We start from the raw sequence: 18369 nt of genomic DNA, 5'->3' as shown, positions 1-18369 counted from the left end.
TGAGAGATGTTTGAGAACTCTATTTTGTATCTTAAAAGAAACGACCTGAAACGTCTGAAAGGTAAGTAATGACCGCTGATGCGTCGCTACATCACTGTGAGATCTGCCTGTGTGGCAGCTCACTAGCGACCATTTAGCGATGCACCAGCGATCCTGACCGGGTTGTATCGTTGTCGGGATCGCTGGTACATCGCTAAATGTAAAGGGGCCTTTACCCAGGCATCCTCGACTGGGCAAGCCACATGTTCAGGTGGCTCAAAAGATGACTGGAAATCTGAAAGGAACTCCTAAGGTTAGGAGCGACCCATTATCTGGATGAAGATTTGTTAGTTCTTGACTTAAGGGCCTGTCACACTACGCGATATCGATATAACTAGTGACGTTATAGCGATATTGCTAGCGATATCGCTGTGTGTGATACTTACCTACAACCCGCTCCCCCGCTGATTATCGCTGATCGCGCGAGAACGTCCTGGACTGTTTCTCGTTGTCAGCTTCCTGCGGCGCTTCCTGTGGAGAGACGAGCAACGAGCGTGGACGTGGGCGGGAGGACGCAGGATCGCCTAGTGTGACAGGTAAGTAGCGACCCCCGTCCCCAGCGATGTAGCTGATGAGATCTGCCTGTGTGGCAGCTCACTAGCGACCACTTAGCGATGTACCAGCGATCCTGACCGCGTTATATCGCTGGTCGGGATCGCTGGTACATCGCTAAGTGTGACAGTACCTTTAGAAGCCCAGCTAGGTAGGCTGGGGAGTGCTTTGTTTACAAGTTTGTGGAAACAGTTTGAGGAGGGCCTTTTTTTTCAACACAACTGTATTCCAGTGCACCATGCAAGGTCCATAGAGACATAATTGGGTGAGTTTGGTGTGGAAAAACTTCAGAAATACCCTTCTGGATGAATGAGCAAAAATTCTTAGACACACTCCAAAAATGCTTAGTTAGGCTAGTTTCACACTTGCTTTTTTTTGCAGCGCGTTTTTCCCGCAAAAAAACGCATTGAAAAAACGCATACAAAAGCATACAACTGCTGCGTTTTTTTCAAGCATTTTTATGAGCATGCATGAAAAAAATGCAGTGTTTTTATGCGTTTGTATGCGTTTTTAGTGCGTTTTTACCGCGTTTGCGTTTTTTTCCAACATTTTTAGGTGGCCCCTCACACTACCCAAACCATGACTTTACTAACCCTGACCCTAACCCTAACCCTAACCCTGACCCTAACCCTTAACCAAATCATACTTAACCCTAACCCTGACCCTAACCCTAACCCTTAACAAAACCATACTTAACCCTAACCCTGACCCTAACCCTAACCCTGACCCTAACCCTTAACCAAACCATACTTAACCCTAATCCTGACCCTAACCCTGACCCTAACCCTGACCCTAACCCTTAACAAAACCATACTTAACCCTAACCCTGACCCTAACCCTGACCCTAACCCTTAACCAAACCATACTTAACCCTAATCCTGACCCTAACCCTGACCCTAATCCTTAACAAAACCATACTTAACCCTAACCCTAACCCTGACCCTAACCCTGACCCTAACCCTTAACAAAACCATACTTAACCCTAATCCTGACCCTAACCCTGACCCTAACCCTTAACCAAACCATACTTAACCCTAACCCTGACCCAAACCCCAACCCTGACCCTAACCCTAACCCTAAACCCCCTTAACTAACCCTAACTCTAACCCAAACCCCTAAATTCCATGGTTAAAAAAAAAAAACGCATATGCAAAAAAACGCATACATGAGCATGCCAGTGCGCACATATGCGCATCCATAGGCTATAATGGCCATTTTTAGCGCAAAACGTGCGCATATGTGCGCATGCGCTTTTTTGCAGGGCCAAAAAATGCAACATGCTGCGTCTGGAAAATACAAACGCACACCCCAAAAAAACGCAGCGCATGAAAATCGCATACATGCGCTTACAAGCGCGCAGGTATGCGCACCCATGTTAAATATAGGGGAAAAAACGCATGCGCACATATGCGTTTTTTTCCAGCGCTAAAAAACGCAAATGTGAAACCAGCCTAAGCCTTCCCAGAAGAGTGGAAGCTTTTTTAGCTGCAAACGAAAGGGGGGAGGGATTCCATAACAACGCCTAATTATTTAATTTGAAATGTTATAAAAGCTCCTGCAGGCATAGTTTTTAGGCATCCCAACACATTTTCCCTATAATGTATCTTCTGTTGACAACCATTATTAGGTCAAGAGATAGTTTTCTCTGGTCATCTGTGACCACATCCAGATATGGGAGAAACAGTTGCATCAGTAAGGTTCATGTATAAAGGCCCTGTCACACTAAGCAAGATCGCTAGCGAGATCGCTGCTGAGTCACTAGAACTGTGACGTTATAGCGATCTTACCAGCGAGATCGCTGTGTGTGACAGTGACCAGCGACCAGCCCCCCTGCCGGGTATCGCTGATCGTGCCCGAAATGTCTGGACATTTCTTTGGTCGCTCATCTCCCGCGACTCATCTCCCGTGATTGTATCATCACGTTTGACACCTAGCCTAACGACCTCGTTAGTGACTCAGAAGCAAGACAAGGCGGGGATTAGCGTTCCCATTTCCACGCCTACCTCGGCTCCGATTGGTGGTCACTACAGTGTCCTGATTGGCGGGCTTCCTTTTAAAAGAAGCTAACAAAGTAGCGCTTCAGTTCTTTGTTCCTGACCCGGGTGTGTCCAAGTTGAGATCCTGTTTTTGTCCAACGGCTGCGACTCCATTTTGGATCATCTGCTTTTCCATCTTCGTTGCTTCTCTAGCCAGTTAATGGTAGGTATTTTTTGGGGGTCTCAACAGCGATTCCACATATTTGTTTTTTTTTTTTTTGTTTATTTTATTAGGTTTTGGTGGGGTTTTTTTTTATTTATTTCTTTTCTTTGTGCGAACAAAGAACCATATCTGGGTAGCCATTTTAGGCTATATGAAGTGAACACTCCCAACACCCTGTTTTTTTATGTAAATATTTTTTTTTTTGTCGTATACCTTAAAGTTCCATTGATGTTCATGGTTTGTTAACCGTATTTTTTCTCTTTGCAGATGTCTTACAACAGCGAGGAGTTCATTCGGGAGATGATCGAGCTGTATCGATCTCTTCCTTGTCTTTGGAAGATAACGTGCGCCGAGTACAGTAACAGGATTAAGAAAAGGGAGGCTTATGAGAAGATGATTTGCCTATTTAAGCGTCACAACCCTAGCGAGAAGGTGGACGAAACCGTTGTTAGGAAAAAAATCCAGTCTCTCCGCACTGTATATAAAAAGGAGCTCAACAAGGTGGAGAAGTCGAGGAAGTCGGGTGCCGGCACAGATGAGGTTAATGTGCCCACGCTGTGGTACTACGACCTACTCGGCTTCACCCGCGACCAAGAACTTCCAAGGAAAACAGTGTCTTCAATGCGGCCGAATGTGCACCCTGACACTGAGATCGAGAATGATCCAGACACCCCAGTTGGAGATGTAAGTACCGTATTGTTTTTCAAAAGTAATAGAATTATTAATTTGCATGTACATGCCGGATTTTTTGTGTAAAAAATATTAACATTAGCATATGGCCCAGAAGTCATTGAAATCTGCTCCGTATATGACAGTGTTTGTTTTACGTAATTTGTTTTGTTTTCTTTGTTCCCACATCAGCAGCGTGAATAAGATTGGGCGATGCAAGGGAGTGACCCCATCATGGAGTGTGAACATAGTTTGGATGACGCATTTGAGGGCTCAAGTCAACAACATGCTCCACTATGCCGACGACAAAATAATACTCGCAAAAGGAAGGAAACTTTGCCCCCGTCCCCAGACCTTATGGGTTTGGCCAACCATATAATGGCAAGCTCGGCCATGGACACCTTTGCCCAATTCACAGCTGATCGCCTTGGAAAGCTGGATGCTAACCAGAGGAAACATGCCGAACGGCTCATATTTGAAACTTTGAGTGAAGCTGATTCCGGTCTGTTGGATGAAACCTCAACCGTAAAAAGATTGATCGCCCGTGAGCCTTCTTGGCCAGCTTCATGGGCAGAAATTCAAGATCCCCTGCGGAGCACACCAGTGCGGAGGATTGGGCCACCGCAAAACCATCCCCAAACCCGGGCCAACCACCATTTTACTCACTACTCACAGTCTTTTCACTCCCAACAATCTTCTCCGCCCAGACGGGGTTTTTCAGATTCAGATAATCAATATGAAGAATTATAGCTTTTCTAACATTTTTTCCGCAATCTGTTTAAAAATTATTTAATTGTTTAATTATTTGTTGTATAATTTAAAAAGTTTTATTCTTTTTAGGTTGTTGTGTTTTAATAAAATTCCTGTGTTTGAACTTTAAATGACTGAATTCTTCATTTTACTTTGACTATTTTTAACAAATATGTGTTGCCTCAATAGGAATGAAAAGCGTTATCATGCATTAGAGCGAGGGTATTTTTTTTTTTTATAGAGAAAACGCAACAACTGTTGATGTGTAATTTTTTTTATCGCCATCTTTTCGGCAACTGTAATAAAACAAGAACTTACATAACATTAAAAAAAAATTATTGTCTTGCGCTACGTGCTTGGGCCGCCGCCCTTAACAGTAGCTGTTTGTGGTCCTCCACTGCTTTTGTCACTCTCCTCAGTGACTGCAGGAGCTCTTCAGGTGTTGGGATTCCTATGGTGTGAAATGTTCAAACTTTACAATACAAAACATGATACATATTATCGGTTATTTTGTTTGTTGAATAAACTCTTACGGTTTCTCGCTGCGTCCGATTCTTCGGAGGATGAGGGGCTTACGTTCCAACCGGATCCTCGTGCATCCTCTCCTCCGTTTTCCGGTGTGTCTGGCAGTGGCTCCGGCTCTTCATCTTCTGTTCCAACTTGGCTCTCGGTATCTGGAGGACAAAGAAAAAAAAAATAAATTATCAGGAACTAAATTGGGGAGCGTGCGTCTGTGCAGGTACTATGCGGGTGTGTGCAAGTTCTGGGAGGGACTTTTCAGGGACTATATTGGGGTGCGTCTGTCTGTGCAGGTAATTTGCGGGTGTGTGCAGTTCCTGTGAGTGATTTTTAAGCGACTATATAGGGGTGCGTGTGTCTGTGCAAGTTCTGGGAGGGACTTTTCAGGGACTATATTGGGGTCCGTGTGTCTGTGCTGGTACTATGCAGGTGTGTGCAAGTTCTGGGAGGGACTTTTCAGGGACTATATTGGGGTGCGTGTGTCTGTGCAGGTACTATGCGAGTGTGTGCAAGTTCTGGGAGGGAATTTTCAGGGACTATATTGGGGTGCGTGTGTCTGTGCAGGTAATTTGCGGGTGTGTGCAGTTCCTGTGAGTGACTTTTCAGCGACTATATAGGGGTGCATGTGTCTGTGCAGGTACTATGCGGGTGTGTGCAAGTTCTGGGAGGGACTTTTCAGGGACTATATTGGGGTCCGTCTGTCTGTGCTGGTACTATGCAGGTGTGTGCAAGTTCTGGGAGGGACTTTTCAGGGACTATATTGGGGTCCGTGTGTCTGTGCTGGTACTATGCGGGTGTGTGCACGTTCTGGGAGGGACTTTTCAGGGACTATATTGGGGTACGTGTGTCTGTGCAGGTACTATGCGGGTGTGTGCAAGTTCTGGGAGGGACTTTTCAGGGACTATATTGTGGTGCGTGTGTCTGTGCAGGTAATTTGCGGGTGTGTGCAGTTCCTGTGAATGACTTTTCAGCGACTATATAGGGGTGCATGTGTCTGTGCAAGTGAACGCTACTAGGGCAGGCGGTGAACGCAAATAGGACACCGATGACTGTTACTCGGGTGTGCTAGCCAAAAGACGTGTTCGAGAACAATGAAATGGAGCGCTAGTACGTCACCTTTTAAATGCACGGCCAATCAGGATGCGGTAGCGTCCACCATTCAGAGCTGAGAGGGCGTGAGAAAGGGAGCGCAATCCACGCCTGTGTAAATACAGCGTCACACAGTACATCCCTCATCGAGGTGTGAATCGTCAATGGAACATGCAATGTGACAGGGTCCCAACGACCACCGACATCGTTACAAAGGTTGCTATGACATGCTAGATCGTTGCTCCGTCGTTGGATAGATTGGACTGTCTGACATCTCAATAGCGACCACATAGCGATGCGGCAACGATCCCTGTCGTGTCGTATCGCTGTCGGGATCGTTATAGCGTCGCTAGGTGTGACAGGACCTTAAGTCATACTACATTTCTTTGACATACTGTACACTATCATTAATTTTTTAGTACTAAACTGTGAAGGACAGGACTTCACAGACCATCAGGTTTTGTCCCTAAAAGATTGTAATGAGATAATGCATTCTGGTTGTGCCAATGGAATAGATTAAGTGCTGGAAACCCAAAAAATGCCTTGTTTCAGAACAATTAAGCAGTAAACATGACTGAAAAATAATAATTTTTTGTCCCTTTCAGTTTTTATATACTCCTTTTCACACTTCTTTTTTCTACTAAGTTCTATGTCTGACATGTTCCGTCTCATCCAGTTTGTGGAGATCTACTCACTGAGAAGTATATTGGTATGAACATAGTGGACAGACATTAAGGGCAGTAGAATGATGATTATTCTGACTTTTTGCTGCAAAAAAATAGAAAGTATTTTCATTGTAGCACAAAGTTCAATATAGGCAGCGGGAGAAACAAGTATTGAACACGTCACCAATTTTCTAAGTAAATATAGAGGTGCTTCTCACAAAATTAGAATATCATCAAAAAGTTAATTTATTTCAGTTCTTCAATACAAAAAGTGAAACTCATATATAGAGTCATTGCAAAAAAAGTGATCTATTTTATATGTTTATTTCTGTTAATGTTGATGATTATGGTTACAGCCAATAAAAACCCAAAGTCATTATCTCAGTAAATTAGAATAACTAACAAAAATCACCTGCAAAGGCTTCCTAAGCATTTGAAAATGTCCCCTAGTTTGGTTCAGTAGGCTCCAAAATCATGGGGAAGACTGGTGAGTTGACAGATGTCCAGAAGGCAGTCATTGACATACTCCACAAGGAGGGTAAACCACAAAAGGTCATGGCTAAAGAAGCTGGCTGTTAACAGAGTGTTGTATCCAAGCATATTAATGGAAAGTTGAGTGGAAGGAAAAAGTGTGGTAGAAAAAGGTGCACAAGCAACCAGGATAACCGCATTCTTGAAAGGATTGTTAAGAAAAGGCCATTCAAAAACTTGGGGGAGATAGACATTGGTTCAAGAGCCACCACACACAGACGTATCGAGAACATGGGTTAGAAGTGTCGCATTCCTTGTGTCAAGCCACTCATGACCAATTGACAATGCCAATGGTTCAAGGAGAAAAAGAACTGGACTGCTGCTCAGTGGTCCAAGGTGCTGTTTTCAGATTAAAGTAAATTTTGCATTTCATTTGGAAAAAAAGGTCCCAGAGTCTGGAAGAAGAGTGAAGAGGCACACAATCCAAGTTGCTTGAAGTCTAGTGTGAAGTTTCCACAATCAGTGATGGTTTGCGGAGCCATGTCATCTGCTGTTGTAGGTCCACTGTGATTTATCAAGACCAAAGTCAGCACAACCGCTTACCAGGAAATTTTAAGCACTTCATGCTTCCCTCTGCCAACAAGCTTTTTGGAGATGGAAATTTCAAACCAACACCATGTCAACAAAAACAATTAGAACTATCCAAATTGAGACAAGACCTGAAAATGATTATTTTCTCCTTTTTTGATTCGGCCGTTAAAACCTCCAAATTTAAGCAATACGTTTCTCTAAATAAACCCTCCAAATACATGTCTAATAGAATCAAAAAACTAAGACTCAAAAATAGAGTAGATAAAATCGTAACCTCAAAAGGCCATTTCCTCCTACACCCTCAGGATATAGTCAATGCCTTCGCAGAGTACTACGGAAATCTGTATAACATTAACTCTGCCAATCCTCTATCCCAACCTAATAAAAAGGACATTGAATCTCGTCGGTAAATCTCCCAAAACTTTCACTAGATGAATTAGATTTCCTTGCCTCCCCTTTTAATGAAAAAGAAAAAGCTAATACCATCAAACAATTAAATCTTTTAAAGCTCCAGGACCAGATGGTTTCAGTAACGATTATTACAAATATTTTGGAGATCTCCTTATTCCACATCTTATTCAGGTCTTTAACGCAGCTTCGGCTTCTGGTTCTTTCCTAGATGAAAGCTTAGAGGGCGACCATTGTCTTCATCCCTAAACCAGATTCAAATCCTAGTCAGGTAACCAACTATAGACTAATCTCCTTGATTAATACTGACCTAAAGATTTATTAAAAAATCATAGCCAACAGACTCAACTTAGTCCTGCGAAACTTGATCGTAAATGATCAAATAGGGTTTGTTAAAGGAAGGCAATCCATGGAGGGTACTACGAGGATTACCATCATAATCAATTTAATAAATTCCAAAAAGCACAAATCTATTATTGCCTCACTGAATGCCAAAAAATTGGAATTATCTACCCTTCAAAAATTTGGGTTCAATGCACTGTGTATTTCCAGTATCATGGCCCTATATTCCAACCCTAATAAAGTCTACACAAATAATCATCTATCCTCCCCATTCAAAATTTCAAATGGAACAAGACAAGGATGTGTCTTTCCCCTCTGCTGTTTGTCTTGGCCATTGAACCATTGGCACAATCTATCAGAGATGACACAGATATAATAGGTATTAAATCTAACTCTAGAGAGTACAAAATAGACCTCTACGCAGACGACATCATTCTGACTCTATCAGAGCCAGCTAAGTCTATCTCCAAAGTACATAAGCTCCTCCATAAATTCTCAACAGTTTCATACTTTAAAATCAATGAAAATAAAAATTCTACATTTTAATCTGAACAACTCTTCAGGTGGAAGAGATTGAAAAACTATCCCCTTGGAGCTGTGCAGAGAGAGACATCACATACTTAGGTCTAAAATTTCTAGAAACATTGACTCTTTGATTCCTAATAACCTAAATACAGTATCCTAACAAAATCTCTCTCTAATGATTTCAACTTTTATAGTGAGAGAGGTCTGTCTTGGTGGAGGAAGATTATGATCATTAAATCTATTGTCCTGCCAAAAATCCTGTATATTTTAAGATCTCTTCCTTTGGCAATATCCACTTCATTCCTGACCAGCATTCAAACTCAAATCAATAGATTTGTGTGGGAAGATAAAAAACTAGAATAGCCACCAATGTGCTCTACAAATGTAAACTTCATTGGGGAATTGGCCTCCCTAATCTTACTGCGTATTATTATGCTAACTTAATAAAGCAGAGAATGCACTGGTGGCCGCAAGAATACAAAATTTCTTGGTATGACCTAGAATTTTTTGTTAAGGTTTTCCACCAAACTTGTCTATCCTTAACCAACTCACAAAAAAATTTACTCTAACTCGTGCACTCAGCTATAGTGTGAGCTTTTTGACACTATTCCAAAAAAACCTTCAGGGGTCAAATGTTACACACAGTCTAGAGAGTATCCCACATAAAGTCAATTAAAACATAACCTTTAATGAACCATTAAAAAGACATAACACACAAAAACATTACAAAAAAGTGCTCATGTGAACCAGTGCTCAATAAATAATGGTTTGGTCTCACCATTGGTCTTAGATATACCATTCCAGCATCAGGGCGTATCCTGCTGGAGAGACGATCCACTCATGGGGAGCTGAGACATGGGAAAACCAGTGTTAATGTAAAGTATTCCCCTACACTCCCTGTCGTGCCCCAGTGTTACTCCTGTCCTAACAAGGATAGGCCCCAAGTAGATCCTGTAGTGGACACCCCCACTGATAAGGGGAAAAATAGAAGCTCCCTATGTGTTTCTTCCCCAATGTTGGGGATTCATCAGGGGAGTCAAATAGATAAAAAGCAGTAGGAAAGGATATATAGAATTAGTGTTATCTGTTAAGTCCACAGGCCCTGCAGTGGCGAGGTGCCTAACAAACTGGTGTGACTGTCCCTGTCACTACCAAGTGGAGTCCTAACTCTATCTCCCATCACATCTTTCAAGCCTCACTAGAGGCGTGGAAGAAACTATCAAAACCCAAGAAAGGATAAAATAGATCTGATGAATAAACTTCCTCTTTCATTAATTTTTTACACAAATAACTGCAATATTGATCCATCATGGAAAGAGTTAGGGATCACCAAGCTACAGGACATATACGAAGGTAAATCCTTTTACCCTTTCTCTCACATCAGGAATCACTTCAAGGTACCCTCTTCTTCCTTTTTGCAATACACCATCCTAAAAAATCAAGTTAGAGAATTCCTTCTTAAAAGACTGTTCTTTTCAGAACCTTCTATAAATCTGATCTGTAACAATGGTCATAAAATTTTTTGGAACTTCTCCTATATATACAAATGGTTCAAAAATGACAGTGACATATCACAACCTGCCTACATGCTAAAATGGGAGTCTGACCTACACCTAACTGTCGACCTAGAAGATTGGCTTTAACTCTTACCTACTCGTCAACTATATTAATGGCTTTGCAGGAATCATTTTACAAACTTAGGATGAGATGGTACTACACCTCGACAAGACTGGCCCACATCAATCCAGAAATCTCTTCGAATTGTTGGCGAGAATGCGGCCAGCAGGGGAACCCATTTGATTTTTTTCTGGCTTTGTCCCAAAATTAAGCCTCTTTGGGCAAACATCTCTTCTCTTATTAGCCAAATTATAAAAAATGAAAATTTCATATTATCTCCCCAATTAGTTATTTTTTCTGTGGACACAGATTGTATAGAACCTGCTTTGAGACAGTTAATAATACATATTTTGTTAGTAACAAAAACCAACATTGCATATTATTGGAAATTTCCGGACATTCCTCCTATTCAAGATTTAACAGATAAAATTTAATTGCATAAATCCTTCGAACACAAAATCACATTTGAAAACAATTGTTTTGATAAATTCTTGATAAAACGGTACCGTAGGTTGTAGTTTTTTCCCTAACGATTTGTAACTTTTATTATCTTTAGTTCTGTATTTATTTTACTATATACAGTATGTAAGCTACTTATTTAATGTGACATATTTTTTGGGATAAGTCCTTTACTGTTCCCTTTTCCGTTATGTTACCTATATACATAACCTGACTTTCTTATTTTCCTTCACCTCTCTTTCCCTGATGTTAACCACTAAAAAATTTTATAAATTCTTTGGAAAAGGAAATTTCATTCTCCAGCAGGACTTGGCACCTGTCCACACTGCCAAAAGTACCAATACCTGGTTTAAATACAACAGTATCACTGTGCTTGATTGACCAGCAAACTAGCCTGACCTTAACCCCATAGAGAATTTATGGCGCATTGACAAGAGGAAGAATAGAGACACAAGACGCAACAATGAAGACGACCTGAAGGCCGTTATCAGAGCAACCTGGGCTTCCAAAATTGAACTCTTTGAATGCCATAAGACACACCATGTTTGGAGGCCAAAAAGCACAGCATATCACCCCAAAAAACACAATACCAACAGTGAAGTTTGGAGGTGGGAACATCATGGTGTGGACTGTTTTTCAGCATACAGCATTGGCAAACTTCATGTAATTGAAGGATATATGGACAAGTGTATCAAAATATTCTTGATTAAATTCTGCTACCATCTACAAGGATGATGAAGATGAAACAAGGGAGGACATTTCAGCAAGACAATGATCCCAAACACATATACAAGAAAACTCTCAAATGGTTTCAGAGAAAAAAAAATAAAGTTGCTAGAATGGCCTAGCCAATCATCTGACCTAAATCCAAAATACAATTTATGGAAGGAACCAAAGCTCAGAGTTCATAGAAGGAGCATATGGAACATTCAGGTTTTGAAGAGTGTTTGTGTGGAAGAGCCAAAATCACACCTGAGCAATACATACGACTAGTTTCTTCAGACAGGAGGCATCTTGTATCTGTCATAACCAACAAAGGCTTTTGTACGAAGTATTAAATAAATTTCAATAAGCGTGTTCAATATATAGCTTATTGCCAAACATCCTGAATATCTTCTAGGTTGTAAGTATTCCATAACAGCCTTACTAAAGGCTAGTCCGTGCTACATATTTAGTCTGTAGAATCAAGCACTGCATGTGAATCTATTCACTTGCAGATAAAATGATGCTTATTTTTTCAGCCTTGGTTAACATCCTGTTGTCTTTCATGTGTCCTAGTCTGTTTTCATTCGGGGATTCTCAACGTTGCCAGCTCACACACTCAGGATACGTGCCAGCTCCACATCTGTCTCTTTGCTGGGAATTTAGACAGAGCTGACGAGCTGGTTCTTACTGAAAATGCTTACTGCAAAGAGATCAATTTTGCTACGTTGCTTGTTGAAATTAGTAGCTACCCTCAAGTTAATAACACATTTTGCTTTTTAGGGCTGTTGCTAATTAGTACCATTATAGTTTATAATCACCAATGAAGACATGAATATATTGGAAAATTTCTTTAATATAAAAATGTCATACAGTGCCAGCTGTCACACTCAGGGTGACAATAGTCAGGGACAGCTTGACTGACAGGTACCCAGCGGCCCCTGACCTTGACAGTAAGAATTAAGTGGCTCCTTACAGTGTTGCCCGGCAGGAGCGCAGCGTTGGTACAGGGAATCCTGCTCTAGGACCTGCGGGAGGGGAGGAGCGACAGAGAAGCGCTCGATGTCCGCAGGACCTAAAACCACGTGACCGCACGTCAGAGTGGTGGGCGGAGCTCACCACCGAGCTGCAGCAGCGCCGATCACCGAGTTGGAGACCGAGTAGCGTTTAAGGAAATCACAGCAGTCAGACGAACCGGGAGTCATACACGGGGCAGGCAATAAAGTACAGGAACGAGTATCAGAGAAGGGTCAGATGTAGCAAAAGGTCATACACAGGATGGCAGCAAAGGTACAAGAGGGGCGATAACAGGGCGGTCAAGACAAAGCCAGGGGGTCATACACAGGACGGGCATACAGGTACAGAATCGGAATCCAAGAGACGTTTTAACCGTGGCCAAACCAGATCACACACCAAACAAGCGTACAGGGACAGGCGAGAAGCACAAACGGAGCAGGGTCGGGCACACTCAAACTAGGAGTATAAACGACAGGGGACGGCACTCTCCTGAAGCTATAAAACCCCTCCCCAGCTCCAAAGAGAGGCTCTCCCCATTAACTCCTATACCACCTGCCCTGAATTCTAAATAAACCATGACAGTACCCCTCCTTCAATGGGGGGCCTCAGGACCCCCAGGTCTCTCCAGGTATCGAGCATGGTACGCTCTGACCACACGATCCGCATGCACCAACCTGGCCAGTACCCACGACCGATCCTCCGGACCATACCCCTTCCAATGGACGAGATATTGCAGTGAACCACGAACCCATCGGACTGCACAATGTTTTGCACTTCAAATTCCATATGACCGTCCACCGACACCAGAGGCGGTAGAGACGCAGGTTCCTCTACCACCGGGCCTACAGGTTGGAGTAAGGACCTATGGAAAACGTTATGCAGTTTCTAAGATGAGGGAAGGAGTAAGCGATAGGCCACTGGGTTGATCACTTGAGTTATCACAAAGGGGCCAATGAATTTGGGACCCAACTTGGCGGAGGGCAACTTTAAACTTATGTTTCGTGTCGAGGGCCACACCTTGTCCCCACAATGTAGAGTCTGACCCGGGTCCCTCCTAATATCTGAAAAGTGTTTATATTTCCCTTGTGCTTTGCCAATGTTTGCACGAACCTTTGACCATAGATCACTTATCCTGTTGACAGAGTCCTCGGCCCCCGGACAGTTTGAATCCAGGCATGAAAGCTCACCAAAATGAGGGTTCAATCCGTAAATAAAAAACGGTGACCTACCAGTGGATTGGTTAATTCAGTTGTTGAAAGGGAATTCCGCCAATGGCAAGGCATCGCACCAGTCATCCTGCAACGTCGAAGTCAAACACCGGAGGATCTGTTCTAGTGACTGATTGGTGCGCTCCATTTGTCCATTGCCCTCTGGGTGGTAGGCTGAGGAGAAAGATAGAGATATCCCCAACTTCTGCAAAAAGCCTGCCAAAATTTTGCTACAAATTGTGTCCCCCTATCAGATACAATATTAGTAGGTACACCATGGAGGCGAACAATTGGGGAAAGGAAGTGTTTCGAAAGAACCTCAGCTGACGGTAACTTGGCCATGGGTACGAAATGTGCCAACTTAGAAAATCTATCCACAATTACCCAAACTACCATGTTACCCCGGGATGGCGGGAGATTGGTGATGAAGTCCATGGACAGATGAGTCCAAGGTCTTGTCGGAATTGGCAAAGGTACCAATTCACCGGCCGGCCGGCAATAAGAGCTCTTTGAATGGGCACAAACCCCACATGCTGTGACATGTTTCTTAATCTCTGCAGACATTAATGGCCACCAAAAGACTCATTTCACTGCCTCACACGTGGCTGCAATACCAGGGTGAGCGCCCAATTTAGAGTCGTGAAATTCTTGCAGGAGATCAGAACGTAAGTGTTGCGGGACAAACAATTTATGAGCAGGTTTGGACCTTGGAGCTAAAGATTGAGCCCCCACAATCTCCCGCTCCATTTCCGATGACAGCTCTGCTATAAAGACCCCAGGTTGAAGAATGGATGACGGCGGATCAGGGGCAGACAATGGTTCAAAACTACGTGATAAAGCATCTGCTTTCACATTCTTAGATCCAGGACGAAACGTAATAGAGAATTGAAATCGAGAGAAAAAAAAGTGACCACCGGGCCTGTCTGGGAGTCAATCTTTTAGCTGTTTTGATGTATTCCAGATTTTTGTGATCCGTGATGACCGTAATCGGATGCTCTGCCCCTTCCAAAAGATGTCTCCATTCTTCAAACGCCAGCTTAATTGCCAGAAGCTCTCTATTCCCAACATCGTAATTTCTCTCTGCCGGAGAAAATTTTTTTAGATTAAAAAGGCACAGGGTCTAAGGTTAGTCAGAGCAGCTGGCCCCTGAGACAATACGGCCCCCACCCCCACCTCGGAAGCATCGACTTCAACAACAAATGGCAAGGATGGGTCAGGTTGCACAAGTATCGGAGCAGATATAAAACAATTCTTCAAGACTAGAAAGGATTGTTTCGCCGGGAGAGACCAATTTTTGATATCGGCCCCTTTGCACGTGAGGTCAGTGAGAGGCTTCACTATCTGTGAAAAGCCCTTGATAAACCTCCGATAATAGTTTGCGAATCCCAAGAAGCGCTGGAGTCCTTTTAGGTCCTGAAGTTGAACCCACTCCGCAATGTCTTGGGATCCATCCGAAACCCCTGTGGTGAAATTATGAGCCCTAAAAAAAGTTCCTGGACAAAAAATGTGCATTTTTCCAGTTTGACAAATAATTGATTTTCCCTGAGTCTTTGAAGAACGGTTTTCACATGTAACAAATGAGAATCCTCGTCAGTCGAGTAAATCAGAATATCATCCAGATAGATGACAACAAAGCGGCCGATTAGGTCCGCGAATACCACATTGATGAAATTTTGAAAGACTGCATTAGTGAGGCCATACGGCATCACTAAATTTTAAAATAACTCCTCTGTCGTGAGAAAAGCAGTTTTCCACTCGTCCCCCTCTTTAATTCTTATCAAATTATAATCCCCCCAAGATCCAATTTGGAGAACCATTTTGCCCCTGAGAGTTGGTTACACAAATCTGGAATCAAGGGTAAGGGATATGTATTTCTGACGGTAATTTTATTGAGTTTTCGGAAGTCGAGGCAGGGACGCAGGCCACCATCTTTTTTTTTTACAAAGAAACCCCCGCTGCTACCGGAGAAACTGAGGGTCTTATATGCCCTTTACGGAGGCTTTCCGTTATGTATTCCTTCATCGCCAGACGCTCAGGTCCTGACAAATTAAATAAACGGGCTTTGGGCAATTTGGCCCCAGGGATCAGGTCAATTGTGCAGTCAAATGGCCTATGTGGGGGTAATGCCTCGGCCTCGCTTTCGGAGAACACGTCCTCAAAGTCCTTAAGGTACTCCGGAATACCCTCCAGACCAACAGAAGACTCATAGACAGATTTTGCAGGTGTAACACAGAACACAGGTTTATAGGAACAGTTAATACATTTAGAGCCCCACTTAACAATTTCTCTTTTCTCCCAATCAATAACTGGGTGGTGCCGTTGAAACCACGGCATCCCCAACACCAGCCCTTCGGGCAGGTTATCCATGACAAAACATTTCATCTTCTCAACATGGGAGGAACCAACATGCAAAACAAAACTGTTAGTAATGTAATGAATCCCCGAACGGGTGAGAGGGGAGGAGTCAATGGCCACGATTTTCAGAGGGGTCTCCAACCTGACTGTCCCTATCTTGACCCTGGAGACAGTACTGGAACTGACCAGGTTAAGTGACGAACCACAGTCCACCAAGGCTGTAGAAACAAAATGATAGTTGTCTACTACCAGTTCGACATTAAGCAGAAATTTAGGGCATGAGGAAAAAAGTACCTGGAGGTCTGGGCAGCCTCCTCGGTCACTACCCAGACCTAGTAGTTTCCCGTCAACTTGGAAGATGCTGGACAAGATGGACAGTCTCTCCTCCAGTGTCCTGATTCCCCACAGTAGAAGCAGAGTTGCTTTTCTCGGCGGCGTTTCCTCTCTTTCTCTCTGACCAAGGTGGCGCCAATTTCCATGGGCACAGGACTGGCCTCCACCTCTTTGCTGCCAGAAAACAAGGACGTTTCGGAGTGCATAACCCCTCTGGCTCTCAGCCGGCGATCCATTCGCACAGCTTGGGTCATGGCTTCCTCCAAAGTGTCAGGAGGCGGATGCAGGGCCAGAGCATCCTGAAGGCGTTCCGACAGGCCCCTACGAAACAGTCCCCGGAGAGCAGCATCATCCAAGGAGACTTCTGCTGACCATCGTCGGAACTCCAAGCAAAACCACTCCGCAGAGTGCCGACCCTGACGTGCACTCATCACCATGTCCTCAGCCAAGCAAACCATGTCAGGTTCGTCATAAATGCGGCCCAAGGCCTCAAAAAACGCATCCACAGTCATACGTTCTGGGGCTGTAGGGGCTTGAGAAAGCGCCCAGGCCTGTGGGGCACCCCGCAGTAGGGAAATAACCACCCCAACCCTTTGAAATTCTCCACCAGAAGAACGGGGCCTCAGGGAAAAGAACAATTTACACCCTTCCTGGAAAGCCCTGAACTCCCTTTGGTCCCTGGAAAAAGAGTCTAGCAATTTAACCGGAGACTCGGGATGTAAGAGACACGTCCCTGTTCTCGGGACCGATAGCCCCTTGTACAGTATTAACCAGCTGTTGCTGGGTGTGGGCCATTGAACGCTGTTCCACGTTTAACTTTTGGAACATCTGTGACTACTGTTTTACCTGCTCTGATAGTGCCTGCATGGGGTCCATGATGACAGCGGAACCTCTCACACTCACACCCCTATCCTTCAGAGAGAGAGGAAAATAATGGTAACGGTCGTTTATAATGTCACACTCAGGGTGACAATAGTCAGGGACAGCTTGACTGACAGGTACCCAGTGGCCCCTGACCTTGACAGTAAGAATTATGTGGCTCCTTACAGTGTTGCCCAGCAGGAGCGCAGCATTGGTACAGGGAATCCTGCTCTAGGACCTGCGGGAGGGGAGGAGCGACAGAGAAGCGCTCGATGTCCGCAGGACCTGAAACCACGTGACCGCGCGTCAGAGGGGTGAGCGGAGATCACCACCGAGCTGCAGCAGTGCCGGTCACTGAGTTGGAGACCGAGTAGCGTTTAAGGAAATCACAGCAGTCAGACGAACCGGGAGTCATACACGGGGCAGGCAATAAAGTACAGGAACGAGTATCAGAGAAGGGTCAGACGTAGCAGAAGGTCATACACAGGATGGCAGCAAAGGTACAAGAGGGGCGACAGGGAGGTCAAGACAAAGCCAGGGGGTCATACACAGGACGGGCATACAGGTACAGAATCGAAATCCAAGAGACATTAACCATGGCCAAACCAGATCACACACCAAACAAGCGTACAGGGACAGGCGAGAAGCACAAACGGAGCACGGTCGGGCACACTCAAACTAGGAGTATAAACGACAGGGGACGGCACTCTCCTGAAGCTATAAAACCCCTCCCCAGCTCCAAAGAGAGGCTCTCCCCATTAACTCCTACACCACCTGCCCTGAATTCTAAATAAACCATGACACAAGCAGTGTGCACAGCTCACATTATATGTGTACGGCAGGGGTATTGAAGCAAATTTGTAAGACTTTAGCCCTGATATAGGTACATACAGTTGACTCCATAAGATCAGCCATGGTAGAAAATTTCATTGTTCAACGTATGCTGCCTGTTGTGACAACACCTGCCAGATAGCTGTGTGCCAACCAACAACAGTGTG

At 44.0% G+C, this 18369-nt stretch overlaps 1 protein-coding gene across 1 annotated transcript in view; it reads left to right on the top strand.

The window, feature by feature from the left end:
• The first annotated feature begins 262 nt into the window (after positions 1–262).
• LOC141059025 (uncharacterized) overlaps positions 263–18369 on the top strand; it is a 169954-nt gene continuing 151847 nt past the window's right edge. Inside the window, exons 1-2 of the mRNA XM_073555231.1 lie at positions 263–292; positions 3058–3474. Of these exons, the coding sequence (XP_073411332.1) occupies positions 263–292; positions 3058–3474 (447 nt within the window). The remainder of the gene's footprint in view (positions 293–3057; positions 3475–18369) is intronic.

This window comes from Dendrobates tinctorius, unplaced genomic scaffold (genome assembly GCF_039654945.1).
Source record: "Dendrobates tinctorius isolate UK_male_01 unplaced genomic scaffold, ASM3965494v1 ptg000223l, whole genome shotgun sequence".
Classification (NCBI taxonomy): Eukaryota; Metazoa; Chordata; class Amphibia; order Anura; family Dendrobatidae; genus Dendrobates; species Dendrobates tinctorius.
This window is presented reverse-complemented; position numbering and strand designations above follow the sequence as displayed.